At 42.4% G+C, this 15,995-nt stretch overlaps 1 protein-coding gene across 1 annotated transcript in view; it reads left to right on the plus strand.

Annotated features, from left to right (window-relative positions):
- dcc (DCC netrin 1 receptor) overlaps positions 1-15,995 on the plus strand; it is an 868,461-nt gene that overhangs the window by 732,051 nt on the left and 120,415 nt on the right. The window contains exons 17-20 of the mRNA XM_078241787.1: positions 284-525; positions 1,805-1,943; positions 2,763-2,870; positions 8,646-8,840. Of these exons, the coding sequence (XP_078097913.1) occupies positions 284-525; positions 1,805-1,943; positions 2,763-2,870; positions 8,646-8,840 (684 nt within the window). The remainder of the gene's footprint in view (positions 1-283; positions 526-1,804; positions 1,944-2,762; positions 2,871-8,645; positions 8,841-15,995) is intronic.

Genomic DNA, 15,995 nt, shown 5'->3' on the forward strand with positions numbered 1-15,995 from the left:
CACAGCATGCAAAGAAGACAAAATAATGCCAAGAAATTAGAGCTAGCAATAACTTTAGCTTAATTTAATGAGACTATCCCATAAAGCAATGTGATTATTCATGTTTGTTTATCCCTGTATTAATTGCCTTTCCTGATTGAATTAACATGGTTTTTAAAATAATTTTTCTCATATCATTTCACACCATTTTTATGCATTCCTCACTTCTTGAATTATTGCTGCTGTTTTCCTTATTTTTCTGTTCCATGATTCGATGCATGATTTGTTTGCTGCCATGACCCAGACCCTATGGACCCTTTAGATGTTGATTTGTTTCATTTGTTTGGTGATCTTCCTACCTCAATCCCAGATGCCTCCACCCCCATGCTACCACCTGTAGGTGTCCAGGCAGTTGCAGTCAGTCACGACTCTGTCAGGGTCAGCTGGGCAGATAACTCTGTGCCTAAAAACCAGAAGCTAACACTAGATGGACGCTTTTATACTGTTCGATGGAGGACAAGCTATTCTGCCAATGCCAAGTACAAGGTAAATGCTACTTAACACTTCTGTACAAGCCAGCTAAGTCTTTCCTCATTTTAAATAGTAAACTGAAGCTTACACTGAAGTTAAGCTCATGTTTTAAATAGTTTAATTCACTGGATAGTCATTAATAAATATTTCCATTGTCAAATCTTGTATATGAAAGGAGAGAGGAAAGTTTCGTCACACAATTGCTCAGTTGATAAGTGCACTCCTGGTCTAGTGCTGAATTCAGTTTGTGGGATGTGGGTGTCACTGGCTAGGCCAGCATTTGTTGCCCTTTAGAAGGTCAGCCTAAGGGCACCTCAAATATCTCTGACCTGTAAAAGAGATAGGCAATATTCAAGAGTCCTGCTGACAACCTAAAACAGGCTCATGAATATGTTAATAAGGGCTAGTGCCTGTTGAGGAATCTTCCATTAAACTTGAAGGTGCTGGGTAAAGCTGGCTCCAAGCCTGTTCTGCTTAGCTTTTGGATCAAAATGCAAATTTCTATTAAAATTCATTAATCCAGCGTAGCACAATTGTATAAATATTCGCTTGTTTTTAATCCTACAATCATTTTGGTATTGAAGTTGAACAGGTTAATTATTGACAAGCATCAGTAAAATTGTCAAATACTCCGAACATCTAATAATGGTTTCAGGTTTTTAGTGTATATATAATTACTGTTATTAAGTAAACCCCCAGGAGATGAAGCTCCAGGGTGCATACATCACCAGAGTTGAAAAGAAGATGGAGAAATAATGATTAGGTGAAGGCAAGTTTTAAAAACCTTTAAATTATATGATGTAAAGAAAGCTGGGGAATTAAACAATTACAGCAGGTGACAATACAATGATTCTTGATCTAACCGTGATGACGATAGAGGAAGAAAACTGATTGATTATATAGGGCAGCTTCATTGTTAAGAGCAATTTTGAATCAACTCATTACATAAAAACAAAAAATATATATACGATCCATCTCAGAAGACATTGTCACGATGTTCCTCCTCAGTAGAACACAGGCAAACTCTTAGCAAGTAAGGCAAGCTTGGTGTAAAAGGAAAGTATTAGCCGGGATATATGATCTGAAACAGTCAATATACAATGATTGCATTTTAGACGAATATTTGAAGCAGCAATTTGCTTTGCTTAATCAAATCTGGGAAACCCAGGTCCTTTGCACATCTTCATAGCACAGTTATTTTTAAGGTTACCAAATTGAATTTTGTTTAACGCATTCCATTTTTTCAATCTATAGTCAGCAACTTAACATTGTTTCCTGTCTTGTTACTGTCCAGTCTGTAGACGCAACAGCCTTGAGTCATACTGTCACAAGTCTCAAACCCAACACCATGTATGAGTTCTCAATCATGGTAACCAAAGGGCGGAGGTCAAGCACATGGAGTATGACAGCACATGCTACAACCTATGAAGCTGGTGAGTCATTGCAAACTGTCTACACTGTAGAAAGCCAGCAGTTGTGACAATCTTGATGTCTCTTTTTGGCTGGTGTATGGTTGCATAGTCATTGGCCATCTTTTGGTATCTTAATCAAGCAGCTATGTTCAGAATATAAGCTCTTATAATAGAGTCATGGTCATAGAGTCATAGAAGATTGTGTCCAATAACATGGCCTAGGATTGTTGCTGTGTCATTCCTGGTTGGTGAATCTCAACTTTTCACAAAATAAAATTGCAGAACCACCTTGGAAACTGATTGATCTTTTGATTTATTTTGGCAATTGTATGGCCTCGACTGGGTGCCTCTGCACAGTTGCATCCATAGCTTAGCTCCGCGTCTTGGAGTTCCATGCTGCTAGTGCATTCCCCTCGCAAACCATCAACAGAGGCATGAACATCATCATTTCAATCAAGGAATGAAGATGGCATTTCAAAAGTGAAAATCTCAGGGCTGGGTGCTCATCTGAAGCATTGTTTGTTCAGTTAAGGTCCACAGGAATTAGTGACAGGATTATCCAAACACTTTGGCAGGTACTGTGCTATGCTTCAGCACCTGAGTAAAATTCGCTTTGGAGGGTCAATTTGTCTATTAATCATAAGGTAGCATTACCTGGCTTGTACAATGGGTTCTGCTCAGGAAACATTGTTAAAGATTCAAACTTGAAGTGAACTGCTTAGAGTTAAGTCTAATTTACATGGCCTTGTCAGTAACATTATAAATTTTCAGGCAGTAATAATCCACAGTTCATTGCTTTCTCTTTCTCCCCTGCCTCTTTGCTTTACACTTGGATAATAGCTCCTACTTCAGCCCCGAAGGACCTGACTGTTATAAGCAGAGAAGGAAAGCCTCGAGCCATCATCATTAGCTGGCAGCCGCCAATGGAGGCCAATGGAAAGATCACTGGTAAAATAGCTTAATTTCTGTCAGACTTTTTCCCTTACTTATTGTCAATGCAATCCAGATACAATTCCTATTACTAAAAAAAGCTGAGAAAGACTATTGGCAATTCTACCGAATGATGTTCATCATTATCTCTACTAAAATCCCATTCAATCGCTATGCTTAAAATTTATGTTAAAACAGGCAATGTTTAAAAGCAATTTATTAGGATATTGTTTGATCTTCCAAGGTGGATCTAGCCTGTAGAAATGTATTACACCATGGAAGCTTCAATGATGAACTGTTTGGACAGTAAATTACAGGAGTTGTTAGGCCCTACTGTTAAACATTTTAAAGACTGTCTTTTTTTAATGTATCTCATTGTGCTAGCTCTCATTTATGGACAACCTGCATCTCTATGATAATTTTTGACATTTCACCATAGAGTCATAGAGGTTTACAGCATGGAAACAGGCCCTTCGGTCCAACTTGTCCATGTCGCCCAGTTTTTACCACTAAGCTACTCCCACTTGCCTGCATTTGGCCCATATCCCTCTATACCTATCTTACCCATATAATGGTCTAAATGTTTTTTAAAAGTCAAAATTGTACCAGCCTCTGCTACTGCCTCTATCAGCTCATTCCAGACATTCACCACCCTCTGAGTAAAAAGATTGCCCCTCTGGACCCTGTTGTATCCCTCCCCTCTCACCGTAAACCTATGTCTTCTAGTTTTAGATTCCGCTACCTTTGGGAAAATATGTTGACTATCTATGCCCCTCATTATTTTATAGACCTTATAAGATCAGCCCTAAGCCTCCTGCACTCCAGGGAAAAAGGTCCCAGGGAAAAAGGTCCCAGTCTATCCAGCCTCTCCTTGTAACTCAAACCTTCAAGTCCCGGTAGTATCCTAGTAAATCTTTTCTGCACTCTTTCTAGTTTAATAATATCCTTTCTATAGTAGGGTGACCAGAACTGTACACACCTAATACATTGAATGAAGAAAGAAATGAACAAAGGCACAGAAACGTGTTTCGACAGATACCTGTCCAGCCAGCCTGAAATAGGCCCAAAGGTCCTCCCAAATTATGACTCAGACCACATCACCGTTATTAAGGATGACCTGCCTTTTGAAGAGTATCAATTTGGGCTGGCTGCCTTGCCCTCCAGGAAGCCTAAGTGCGGAGGAGAACAGGCGGGGGTCAAAACACAGAAAATCAGCAGTCTGCAGTAATGCTGTAGATCTGAAAGGGAACCTCACATAATATTGAACATTTTTTGATGGTGGCCTTTAAGGCCCACTGATTAAGCTGCAATAAGAACCAAAAAGCTCAAGACCAGTACATGGCTGGGAAAGGTCCTTAAATAGGCATTAAACACCACATTGACTCAAGAGGGCTGATGCCTGTTCTGTGTGACTGTCAGGGACACCTGAATATCACCTGGCCCAACATGTGGCCAAGCATATTTCAGGCTGGACATATTCCCACAATATTTGATCTTATTCCTCCAAAAAATGGGTGTGATCGTGCCCCATTTCAAGACTGTGTAGCCTTCAAAAGCAAGGTTAAAGAGTGAATAATAATTGAATCCCCATTTTAGAGTCATGGATTCTGTCCTTATATTTTTATACAGCATGTGTTAATTTTATAGTATTATTTATAGTAAAATAGTAAACACTGTGAAACGGTGATGTAAAACTGAGGCATTGCAATACTACCACAGGCTGAACAGCATAATTACAGAATACAGTTTACATAAATATTTCTATTAGAAATATAGCAAAAGGAATTTATAATGGGAAACGCTGATAGGAATTCTGCTCTGATGTAAGGTTTTAATCATAGAAATCATATCATAGAAACCCTACAGTGCAGAAGGAGGCCATTCGGCCCATCGAGTCTGCACCGACCACAATCCCACCCAGCCCTACCCCCACATATTTTACCCACTAATCCCTCTAACCTATGCATTTTAGAATTCTAAGGGGCAATTTTTAACCTGGCCAATCAACCTAACCTGCACATCTTTGGACTGTGGGAGGAAACCGGAGCACCCGGAGGAAACCCACGCAGACACGAGGAGAATGTGCAAACTCCACACAGACAGTGACCCGAGCCGGGAATCGAACCCGGGACCCTGGAGCTGTGAAGCAGCAGTGCTAACCACTGTGCTACCATGCCGCATATATTTAAGATTTTGGGACCTGGAGTTTGTTTCTAGTTAACGGCATCATTCTACTTTTATTTATCAAAGAACAATTCTGGGCTCTAAGAAGTTAATTCACACAAGCTCCTCAAAGAAATACGTTACAATAATGGTGACAGACAAAGTAAGAGTGACAAGATTATACAGGAACTAATAAGCACATTTTGCAGAAAATGTAATAGCCAACTAACAATGAAGAGAAATGCTTTGACTGGTTGAAAGGATTCCTTTGTCTGATTACAGTTTATAATCGTGTGCACCCACACGAGCACTTGTTTGACACTTGTTCCATTCTGTTAGTCTTGGTTATGCCACCTCCATGCCAACCCATAATCCCTACTACCCCCATGCCCCCTCATACCCCCATGCCACTTCTCTAGCCACTCACCCAGTATACACCATGGATAGAACTAAGGAGCTATGTAGAGATGAAAGACCATGACCTCGAAAAACATACTGGAGAGGGTTGGTACTGGCGCGCAGCTCTGTTTAACTCCATTTGTGACTTGGATAGGTTAGGAGACTGACCATCATCTGGGACACTTGTGAGCATGCTATCATGGAACTGTCGGCAGTGGATAAGTTCAGTTATCTCAGCAATATACTCTGTATGTTCTTGATGACAAGAACACACAATATTTGTGAAAGCAAGTGTAGCCTCTGGCAGACTTTGGACCTCAGTTGGAAACAAAGAGGGGTAAGTCTGCCTCCCAAACTGAAAGTCTACAGAGCTTTGGTACAATCCACTCTTCTACATGGACTGTGTACAAGCGCCATTGCCAACTTTCACTTGAGCTATCACCAGAAGCTTCTGAGGATCAGAGCAAACAAAACACCAGACACTGTGGTGCTCACCCGAGCTAGCATGCCAAGCATACACACCATATTGAGACAATCACATGTGCGTTGGGCTGGTCCTGAATGCCTGACACTCGCTTACCAAAGTTAGCTTTCTGAGGAGAGCTTGAATCTGGGATGCCCTTTCACGGCAGTCAAAAGAAACACTACAAGGATACTCTGAAAGCTTCACTTAGGAGTTTTGACATTGACTTCAAGCCCTGGAAGAAGCTTGCCCTGGCACAGCCAAATGAAAGTGGTGTAGCCTCCTTCAAAAGCAAATGCATGTCAGGCAGATAGAAAATGCAAGGAGAGGAAATTGCAAGTCAGCAACTTGTACAAAACTCAGTCGTCTGCAGTATATTCTGTTCTACAGAACTGTCTGGGCACATTGGCATGAGCATTCACCTGGGTATCCATCAGAACACCCTACCAAACACACCAGATAATGGACATGGTCACTGTCACCTTGAAGGATGAACAAGAGACATGAAAGATGAGATCATCTACTTTGGATCTAAGAAAGATAGATCAAAGTTTTTTGTAAAATGTGACAATCTAGGAACTATGAATTACCAGAGAGATTTAGGGATCTAGGTGCAGAAATCATTAAGAACTAATGGACAGGTACAGCTAATGGAATATGGACTTTAATTTTAAGGGGGCTGGAAGACAAATGGGTGAAAATTATGATAAAATTATAATAAAGCGCTGGTTAGATCCTATTTAAATTGTTGTGTTCAGTTCTGGGTACTTCATTTCAATCTACCAGGTAGAGTGCAAGTTCACCAAAATGATACCAGGGATAAAAGGTTAAATTGAGGACAGGTTGCATAGATTAATCTTGCAATCCCTTGTGTATATAAAATTAGGGGATGTTCAAATTGATTTTTGAGGATGATTAAAGGGGTAATAGGGTAGATGGATAAAAAATATTTTCTCTGATAAGCAAGTCCAGAACAAAGGGACACAACATTAAAATTAGAGCTGGACCATTTTTTATTTCATTCATGGGGTGTTGGCATCCCTGGCAAGGCCAACATTTATTTCTCACCTTTGATTGTCCTTTCGAGAAACCACCTTTTAGAACTGCAGCTGTCCATATGCTATAGGTACCTTCTTCACACAGTACACAAGTCATAGAAATCTGGGACGGTCTCCATCAAATAGTTGTTGCAGCTGGATCAATTGAAAACTTCAAAACTGAGGTTGATAGATATTTGTATTAAAGGTTCTGGAAGAAAGATGAGTAAATGGAATGAAGACGCAGATCAGCTTTGCTCTAATCAATTGGTAGGACATGGTAGAGGGGTCAAATGGAATATTCCTGTTCCGATATTCCTTTATTTCAGGGACATGGAGTATTAATTTTTATAACATTTTACCAATTGAGCTAAACCTTTTTCATCAAATTGCTGACTAATGTATTGTCAAACCTCAATGATCAGAGCACAATTGTTAATCTTTTGATCCTGATATCATTTTCACAACTACATGGAGTGAACCGGTTAATGACTTAAGTTACGTCAGCTTGAAATAAATAGCTTAGTGTGATTTGAAGGCTGTAATTTAATTCAGGATGAGGGTGGTATTTATAAAGTGTTAAAGTTGACTTCCCATGTTATAAATGTCATCATTGACTTTTTTTTCAAAAGCTTTCAATTTTGTGCTCACTTGCTGGATAATTTTTTAAAAAGTTTATTTATTGTCACAAGTGAGGCTTACATTAACACTGCAATGAAGTTACTGTGAAATTCCCCTAGTCGCCACATTCCGGCACTTGTTCAGGTCAATGCACCTCACCAGCACGTCTTTCAGACTGTGGGCCGAAACCAGAGGAAACCCACGCAGACACGGGGAGAATGTACAAACAGACAGTGACCCAAGCCGGGAATCGAACCCGGGTCTCTGGCGCTCTGAAGCAGTGCCAAACACTGTGCTACTGTGCTGCCTGGATAATGGTTTCATGGATACACCTCTGACATCTTGGCCAATTAGTCATTCCTCATGTCTGAGCCTAGTTAACTGTCAGCAACAGGCTATCTTTGCTGAGTATGAGTCTGTCACAGAAAATCTTGCCTTTGTGTGATCCAACTTTGGCCACTGGAGATTGATCCGAAGCAGAAATTTACTCCATCTTATCTCAGAAGTGCTAAGAACAATTGTAACGCACATAATGGGATCATAATTTGTCAGAAACGTAGGATAGAATTTGAGACCTTTCTGCTCTGTCCAGCTCAGATACACAGTGTGTGTACCAAATAAAGGCTTGAATTTTCTTGCTTGCTGACTCTTAATTGCTCCCTATCAGTTTTCAGTGAGAATTATTTTTGTCTCATTTATGCACAGCATTGAAGCATTGTCTTCCTGCAATCCCCTCTTGTCCTATGTTTCAGCTTGTGCCCTTCGCTATTCTGGCGAGAACTTCCCCAGACCTCTACTTCATCACTGGTGGAAGAACCTTTAGGTCTTTTGACCCTACACTCTGGAATTCATTCCCTAGACACCACTCCCCTTGTTGCTTCTCTATCCAGCTTTAAAAACCTTCCAGCTTTGAACCACTTTTTTTAGCCATTTCATTCTCCTGTTTGAAGTACTTTGGTATGTTTCCTGTATCAAAGGAGCCAAGATAAATACATTTATTGTGCGATGATATTGAAAACTATTCTACAATACAAAAACTGTGGAGGTCACACAAAAGTTGAACCCATCTAATTAATGCGTTCTAATGATTTTTTTTCCCTTTGCCTTTAGGCTATTCTTTGTTTTATACAATAGAGAAGAATGCACCAATTGATGAATGGGCAATGGAGTCAGTGAGTGGTGATAGACTGACCCATCAGATTCTGGATCTCAACCTGGACACAGTATACTATTTCCGAATTCAAGGACGGAATGCCAAAGGCCTGGGTCCCCTGTCTGATCCTATTCTGTTCAAAACACCAAAAGGTTGGGTTTCAACACCATCCATTACTCCGTGTGTATTAATAGAGTTATAGAGTTGTGCTAATGACAACTGAAAAGGATTTGATTTGTGGAAACTTTTAATATAATTCTAACATTCAGAAGGAGCTCTTCAGAAAATAGATTTGGGCACCTTAACAAAGCAGGATAGAGAGGCTCTGAATGTCTTTGAATTTAGAAAGAGAACACACACAATGGTAGACAAAGGAGTATTGCTTTCTTTTATGTGCAGGGAAGCTGTGATATTTCACCAATAAGTTCTGATTCTTTCCTTCATGAATAAAGTAAGCTGAGTATTCTAATATTCTTCTGTTTACTGTTTATTTAACATTTACGGACATAAATGATTGTATATACATTGTAATGGGAATTCTTACAAATACAGATCATATTTTAGTAGCTCTGCATTCATTGTTACCTTGAGAGGAATATATAAACAATTTCTTGAATGTTTATAAACTGTGCTTAAAATTCACAAAATTAACTAGATGCATGATTCTAGGGAAGCACGTGGCAATTCCATCCTTATCTTTGGGTATGTATTCCGCCCACTGCTTTTATACATGTAGCTAAACATGGATATCAAAACCAAAACATTTAAAGATAAGAGCCCAGAAGTTACTTTAAAAATACCAATGAGACTAATGGCACTCTATTATTTATGCACAAATCAGGCAGCAACTTGAGTCAAGTGCTTACGCACAGTTAGAGATGCAAATCTGAAAGTGCTGTCATAGTCGTTGTCCATTTCCCTATTTAAATGTATCAAACAGAGTGAATTTCTGTACTTATCTGCAGTCTAGATAAATACAGATTAACATTGCAAAAAGAAAGTTAGCATTTGTTCATTTCAGGCCAAGTACATTTTTTAATGGCATGCTAAGTCTTGGGGCAACAAGGTGGTAAGATTGCGTATGGAGCGAAAGTAAAGTTTGTGCCCATTTTTGCACTGAATGCAATGCTACTGGCACTGTTTTGTTGGCTTAGCATGCCATTAACCGGTCCCCACATGGCATCTTCCAGCCTCACCGACACTTACCCCCCTTGCCGGTCAGACCTCACACCGGCGAGGATCATAGTTGACCTTCATTAGTGGAGATCAGACGTGATGGCCTCGCTGGGGATCAGAGGCCATTGAAGCCCCCAGGTGTTCAGAGGGGCATTGCCGGGCAGTGCCCACTGGGCACCTTGACACTGCCCGCATCCCTCACAATTTTCCAAGCTCACCTTTAATGTGACTCTAATAACAGCCGCATCGTGTAAAAGTGCGCCATTTGTTAGTGATTCCAACTGTGACTTCATGAATTGTTCATGAGTTCTATCAGTGAGTCTTCATCTATATGTTGAGAACCTAGTGAGTATGAGGGTGCCCCCACCACCCCCCAACCCCCATCACCCCATATCCAGCCATGGACTCCTCCTGCTCTCCCTCAGACCCTTCCAGCAGAAATTTCTTTTCAGTTTCTATTTTAAACTGCATCATTGCTTCAGGGGTCCCAAGATGGCGGAGCTACATTTCTAGTTTGAGCCCAACTTTGACCCTCCCCATGTGTCATGATTCAACGTTCCTCTGATCAACCTGGAATCCCACAAGGTGCAGATGGACTTCTTCCTGGTCATTTCTCAGCTTCCCCCAGAAACCTTGGCGTGCATAGTAATTGTTGTGGGCATTCCTGCCCTCCCCCCAGGTCCATCACTGTGGACCTCCATGTGCCCTCACAGCATCCTGTCTTGAGCTTGTGTCCACAATGACAAAAAGAAGTGAACTCACCATCCTTCCCTCTCCCCACTGCCCAAAGAGAGTTTTGAGTGACCTCCCCACTACTTATTACCTTTTTCCCATTTCCAGGATGTTGATACTTCTCATGATCGTGACCACATCATCTACAGCCCAGTATTGAGCCATACATCACGCCCAAGTGTGTGATAATGACAACCCACTGCATACCAAGCTGATCCTCATTGAGAACGCGAGTCTTGCACCTCTGTGGAGCGGGACCATGAACGCGTACCATGCATAGCCCTACAGCATAGCCTGCAAAGCGCTGGAACTGTCTTTAATCTCTTAACCCTACTATGTGCTCCACAGAATCCCATGATTGCCTTCAATCTCTCACCCGACCTTTAGAGCTCAATCCTGAGACTATGACTGTCTGTCAGCTCCCTAGGGAAGATGATCTCTTGGAGAGTTGGTGCAGACTTGATGGGCTGAATGGCCTCCTCCTGAAATGTTGGGATTCTATGATTGAATTAATCAATCTTTTGGTTAAAGAGGCACACAGTTCCTTGCTGTACTGACACAGGTCCCAAATCCTCCACAGAGAGTGTCACAATGTTTTAATCATAGCTTTACATCTATTTGTTATGCAATGGCTCAAGGAAATCAAATGGGCAATGACAAGTTTACCAGATAGCAGGCTGTAAACTCTGGCATGACATTTGGCCTGATGATCATGAGCATTTTGTATGCTACAGCTAGAGATCTAATGACTTCGATCTGGAGAGATTTTCAATCTATTTCGTAGACCTTGGGGCCAGTGATTATTTTCACGTTTCTTTTTCAAAGTGAGAGGATACTCCTCCTTTGTGTGAGTGGAACTATAGTTTGAGTGTGCACAATGGTAATTTTTATACAGCAATTGATTGAATAAGTTGATTGCCCATTCATTCCTGAACCGGTATTAAATTTTATCCTGCCTTAAGCAAACCTGTACCAGCCAATAGTTCAGTAGTCAAAGAACATTTTGTCACTCATCTTTTCGCTTTGTAAGTTTGTTTTCGATCCCTCTGGTAATATTAGTGCTGGAATAGAGGGAATCAGAGCTCCATTTAATGTGGGTTTGAGAAGATCAAGGAAAAATGAAGAATAAGAGCTATTTCATGTTGCCACCTTATTGTAAATTTATATATAAAACTTCGGGCCCGATTTTACCAAAACTTGGCGCGAAATCGCGGTAAAGTTGGGCGTCGGGCCTATACGCGATCTGCACCAGATTCTGAGCAGTTTGCAGCTTTACCGACACTCGACCCGCGCCCGAATCGGGCGGCCCGACGATTTAAATGCATCAGCATGCATTTAAATCGACTTAATGAACCGCGCGCCCAACCCTTCCGCCAAATCCCACCTTACCATCTTCTGGCCTGTTCCGGATCCGCACTTTTAGCGACCTGCAGAATAAAAGTCCAAAGCAGATTTCTATTCTGCAGGGGAACCTCCGAAGCCTTCTGCCCTTGTGAAGTCGCCATCCTCCTCGACCATCCTTCGCAGACCCCCCCGCTAACCACCCCGGCAGACCCCTCCCCCGGGATCAGACCCCCCTGGGAGGCAGGCCCCCCTCGGCAGAGCACACCCCCAACCTACCTCGATCGCTGGTCTCCCTCCACCATTCTTCCGTTAGCAAGATAAGCTGAGTGTGTGGTGAACCATAGTTGGTTACCACTATGGGTACTGAACCATAGATGGTTAGCACTATGGGTACTTGTACATATGTTACTGTTGTCACTGTTGGGGTTAGGGTTGGGGTGTTCTACCTGTTGGTATTGTTCTGTGGTACACTCAGGTTGGCTCCGCCTACCTGTAGGAGTATAAAGGTGCACTGCCTGGTGACCCTTTAGTCTGGGATTGTATTGTTATGCAGTATGCTCCATTCTTGTTACTAATAAAAGCCTTTATTTCCCGGGTACGATCCAGCCTACCGAGTGATTTAATCGCGCATCAGCATGTTCCTCAGCTGGATCCACTTTGGTCAACACAAAGATGGTCCTTCTGCCTTGTGGGTCCATCTGGCTCACCAAGTCAGTTACAATACTGCATTCAGCATCTACTGAACCATCTTGGATACAAAGGATAATGAATGGTACTGGTTGATCTTCCTGGTGTTATCAGTACTGTAACATCAGGAATGGCTGCCGACACCAAGGATATAATTTTAAGCATAAGCAAGGCTTACATGCAGGACCCTAATGCCATTATCCTTTGTATCCGAGATGGTTCAGTAGATGCTGAACGCAATATTGTAACTGACTTGGTGAACCAGATGGACCCATCACACCCCCTCTCCTCCTCCACCACCACCACCCCCCCCCTCTGCTTTTTTCTCCCAGGCCGGGCGCGCTGCTTCGGATTTTTTTTCGAACTGCGCATGCGCAGTTCAGGGCTCCGATCGGTCCAGCAGGTGGTGGCATTCCCATCCATCTGCTGCCCTAGTTCCTAAAGTAAAGTTTATTTAGTAAAGTTTATTTATTCACAAGTAGGCTTACATTCACACTGCAAAGAAGTTACTGTGAAAATCCCCCAGTCGCCACACTCCAGCACCTGTTCGGGTACACTGAGGGGGAATTTAGCATGGCCAATGCACCTAACCAGCACGTCTTTAGGACTGTGGAAGGAAACTGGAGCACCCGGAGGAAACCCATGCGGACACAGGGAGAACGAGAAAACTCCACACAACTTGGAGCTTCTGCAGCCTGCACTCATTGCTAATCCAACAATATATGAGCTGGAATGAAAGCAAAATACTGCAGGTGCTATAGATCTGAAATAAAAACCAAGTGCTGGAAAAGCTCATTAAACCTGGCAGCATCTTTGGAGAGAGAAATAGAGTTAAAGTTTCAAGTGCAAGTTCTGAAGAAGAGTCATTATACTTGAAACCTTAACTCTGTTTCTCTCCACATATACTGCCAGATGTGTTGAGTTTTTTGAGCACTTCCTGTTTTTATTTTATGTATTTGAGTTGGCTTGGTCTCATTCATTAAATGGAAGATGACCATATATCCAAAGACATTCTGTACGGTGAACTGGCCAATGGGTCACAACCTTCTGGGCATCAGTATCTCAGCTACAAGGTTACCTGCAAGTGAGATATGAAGCTGACGAACATTGACATTGACAACTACAAGAGAGTCACTGATGTCTGTGAGGTTTGGAACAGCATTGGAAGGTGCAAGCAGAATTATAAAACTCAGCTGGCAAGAAGAGAGCCCAGAGAAAACAGAAGCCAGTGAATCATGCACCTTCTGAGACCAATGTCTGTCATCTTCTGCGAAAATATAGCAGAGACTGCCATGAGTGGAGATGCTGAGCTACACCAGCTATAACAGTAGCATAGTGGTTGGCACTGCTGCTTCACAGCGCCAGGGACCCGGGTTCGATTCCCGGCTTGGGTGACTGTGGAGTTTGCATGTTCTCCCTGAATCTGCATGGGTTTCCTTTGGGTGCTCCACTTTCCTCCCACAGTCTGAAAGACGTGCTGATTAGGTGCATTGACTCGAACAGGTGGTGACTCGGGGAATTTCATTGCAGTGTTAATGTAAGCCTTACTTGTGACTAATAAATAAAGTTAAGACTGTTGACCACCACAGCACAAACTATTGTTTTATAGACAGACAACCATTGTTTGTTGGTGAAGCCACATCCAAAGTATTGTGTGTATAGTTTTATTCACCTTAACTAGGGAAGGATAACCTTGTCTTTGAGAAAGGGCAATGAAGACTTACTGATTCCTAGGATGAGAGGATTATTCTATGAAGAGAGATTTTATAAACTAAACCTATATTCCCTGAAGAGAGAAATTAGCATTTTGAGTCCGTATGACTTCTTCAGAGCTGAAGAGAAGTAAAAATGTGATGGGTTTTATAATGTTGAAGAGAAGTAGCTTGTTTGGAACCAAGAAAAATCCTTCCATTCACTAATTAAAGTGAAATGAGTATCCTTCATTAACTGATGCCACATCTTTGTTAACATTAGTAAATGGGAAAACTTTAAACTCATTAATTATTTCTTTATGCCTACAGGGAGTTTCTAAACATCCTGACATGACAATTTGTAGATTTTGCAAAATACCAAGGGAGCTGGCAAATATGCATTTAAAAATAAACTATAAAATCAGGACTGGTTGTCACAATGAGTCGGTAGTCTGTCATGTAACCTCTGGGACCTGAGTTTAAATCTTGATTTGACTAGTGAAAGTCTAATTTCTTTAATGGCTACATGTTTCCTATGAGATTAGTTTGGTACGTCTCAATTCAGTTTGTAGAAAGCTTTAGATTCCAGTAGTCAAGTGCCCTTTGTTAATTGCTAGTATTAAATTGTTCAAAAAAGTTCATAAGCGTGTGGAAATGGCCATGTTAAGATTGATTCAGTTAAGGATGTGTTCCTGAGATTGGAGCACTAATCTGAATCAAATTTGTGACTGTTCGATTATAAAACATGGAAGTATTTTCACTTGCTTACACATGGGGCCCTATTTTACCATTTGATTCTAAGTGCTGGGTGGACTTGAAACTGGGAGTGTTTCAGATCTGACTTTTAGACCCGTTTTCCAGCGCTCCCATATGCACTCTGCCTGCAAAAATATCAGCGAGTCCGAATCGTGTTGCAGAAGCCTGTAGGCGTGGCTTATCACGCCCAAAGCATTGCAGCTCTGATCGGCGCCTCCAACTGCACATGCTCAGAAACAAATGATAGAATAACGCTCCCCAACCACTTCACTCCCGAGCTGGATAATGCCTCCCCCTGGTCCCCACAGACATTGCCCCCCGCCCCCCCCCCTCTCCCCGCAACATTACTGACCCCCTTATCCCCCCACCAATCCGCCACCCAGAATGATCCTGGACCCCTCCCCACTTTCCCCCCATCTATCTCAGTCAAAGTAGCAGTGGACCCCCCTTCCTCCCTACCTATCTCAGTCAGAGTGGCAGCAGACTCCCTCCCCCCCCCCCCCCCCCCAATGATCTCAGGCAGAGTGGCAGCTGACTCCCTTTCCCTCTCACTGACCTCAGGCAGAGAGATCCACCCTCCCCCCTCCACCCTACTGATATCAGGCAGGGTGATCCCCCTCACCCCCACCCTGGACCCTCCTGCACAAGGCCCCCATCTCCTTTGGACTCTGATGGCTGTGTGACACCTCTCTCTCTCTCCCCTGTCCCCAATCATTGAGGCACTGATCCACCACCTCTCCCTCTCCATCAACACACCTGCAAGTGCTCACTTGCCTTCCCCTCAATGCTAACAAGCAAACTGCATGTAACTTGCTGGAATGTTCTGCCAAGCTGCCTGCAGCTGATCTGCCCTAATGAGGGGCAGCTCCATTAAAAACACCAGAATGGATAGGCAGGCAGGCAGTACAGGACAATATGTGC

Source organism: Mustelus asterias, chromosome 1 (genome assembly GCF_964213995.1).
Source record: "Mustelus asterias chromosome 1, sMusAst1.hap1.1, whole genome shotgun sequence".
Classification (NCBI taxonomy): domain Eukaryota; kingdom Metazoa; phylum Chordata; class Chondrichthyes; order Carcharhiniformes; family Triakidae; genus Mustelus; species Mustelus asterias.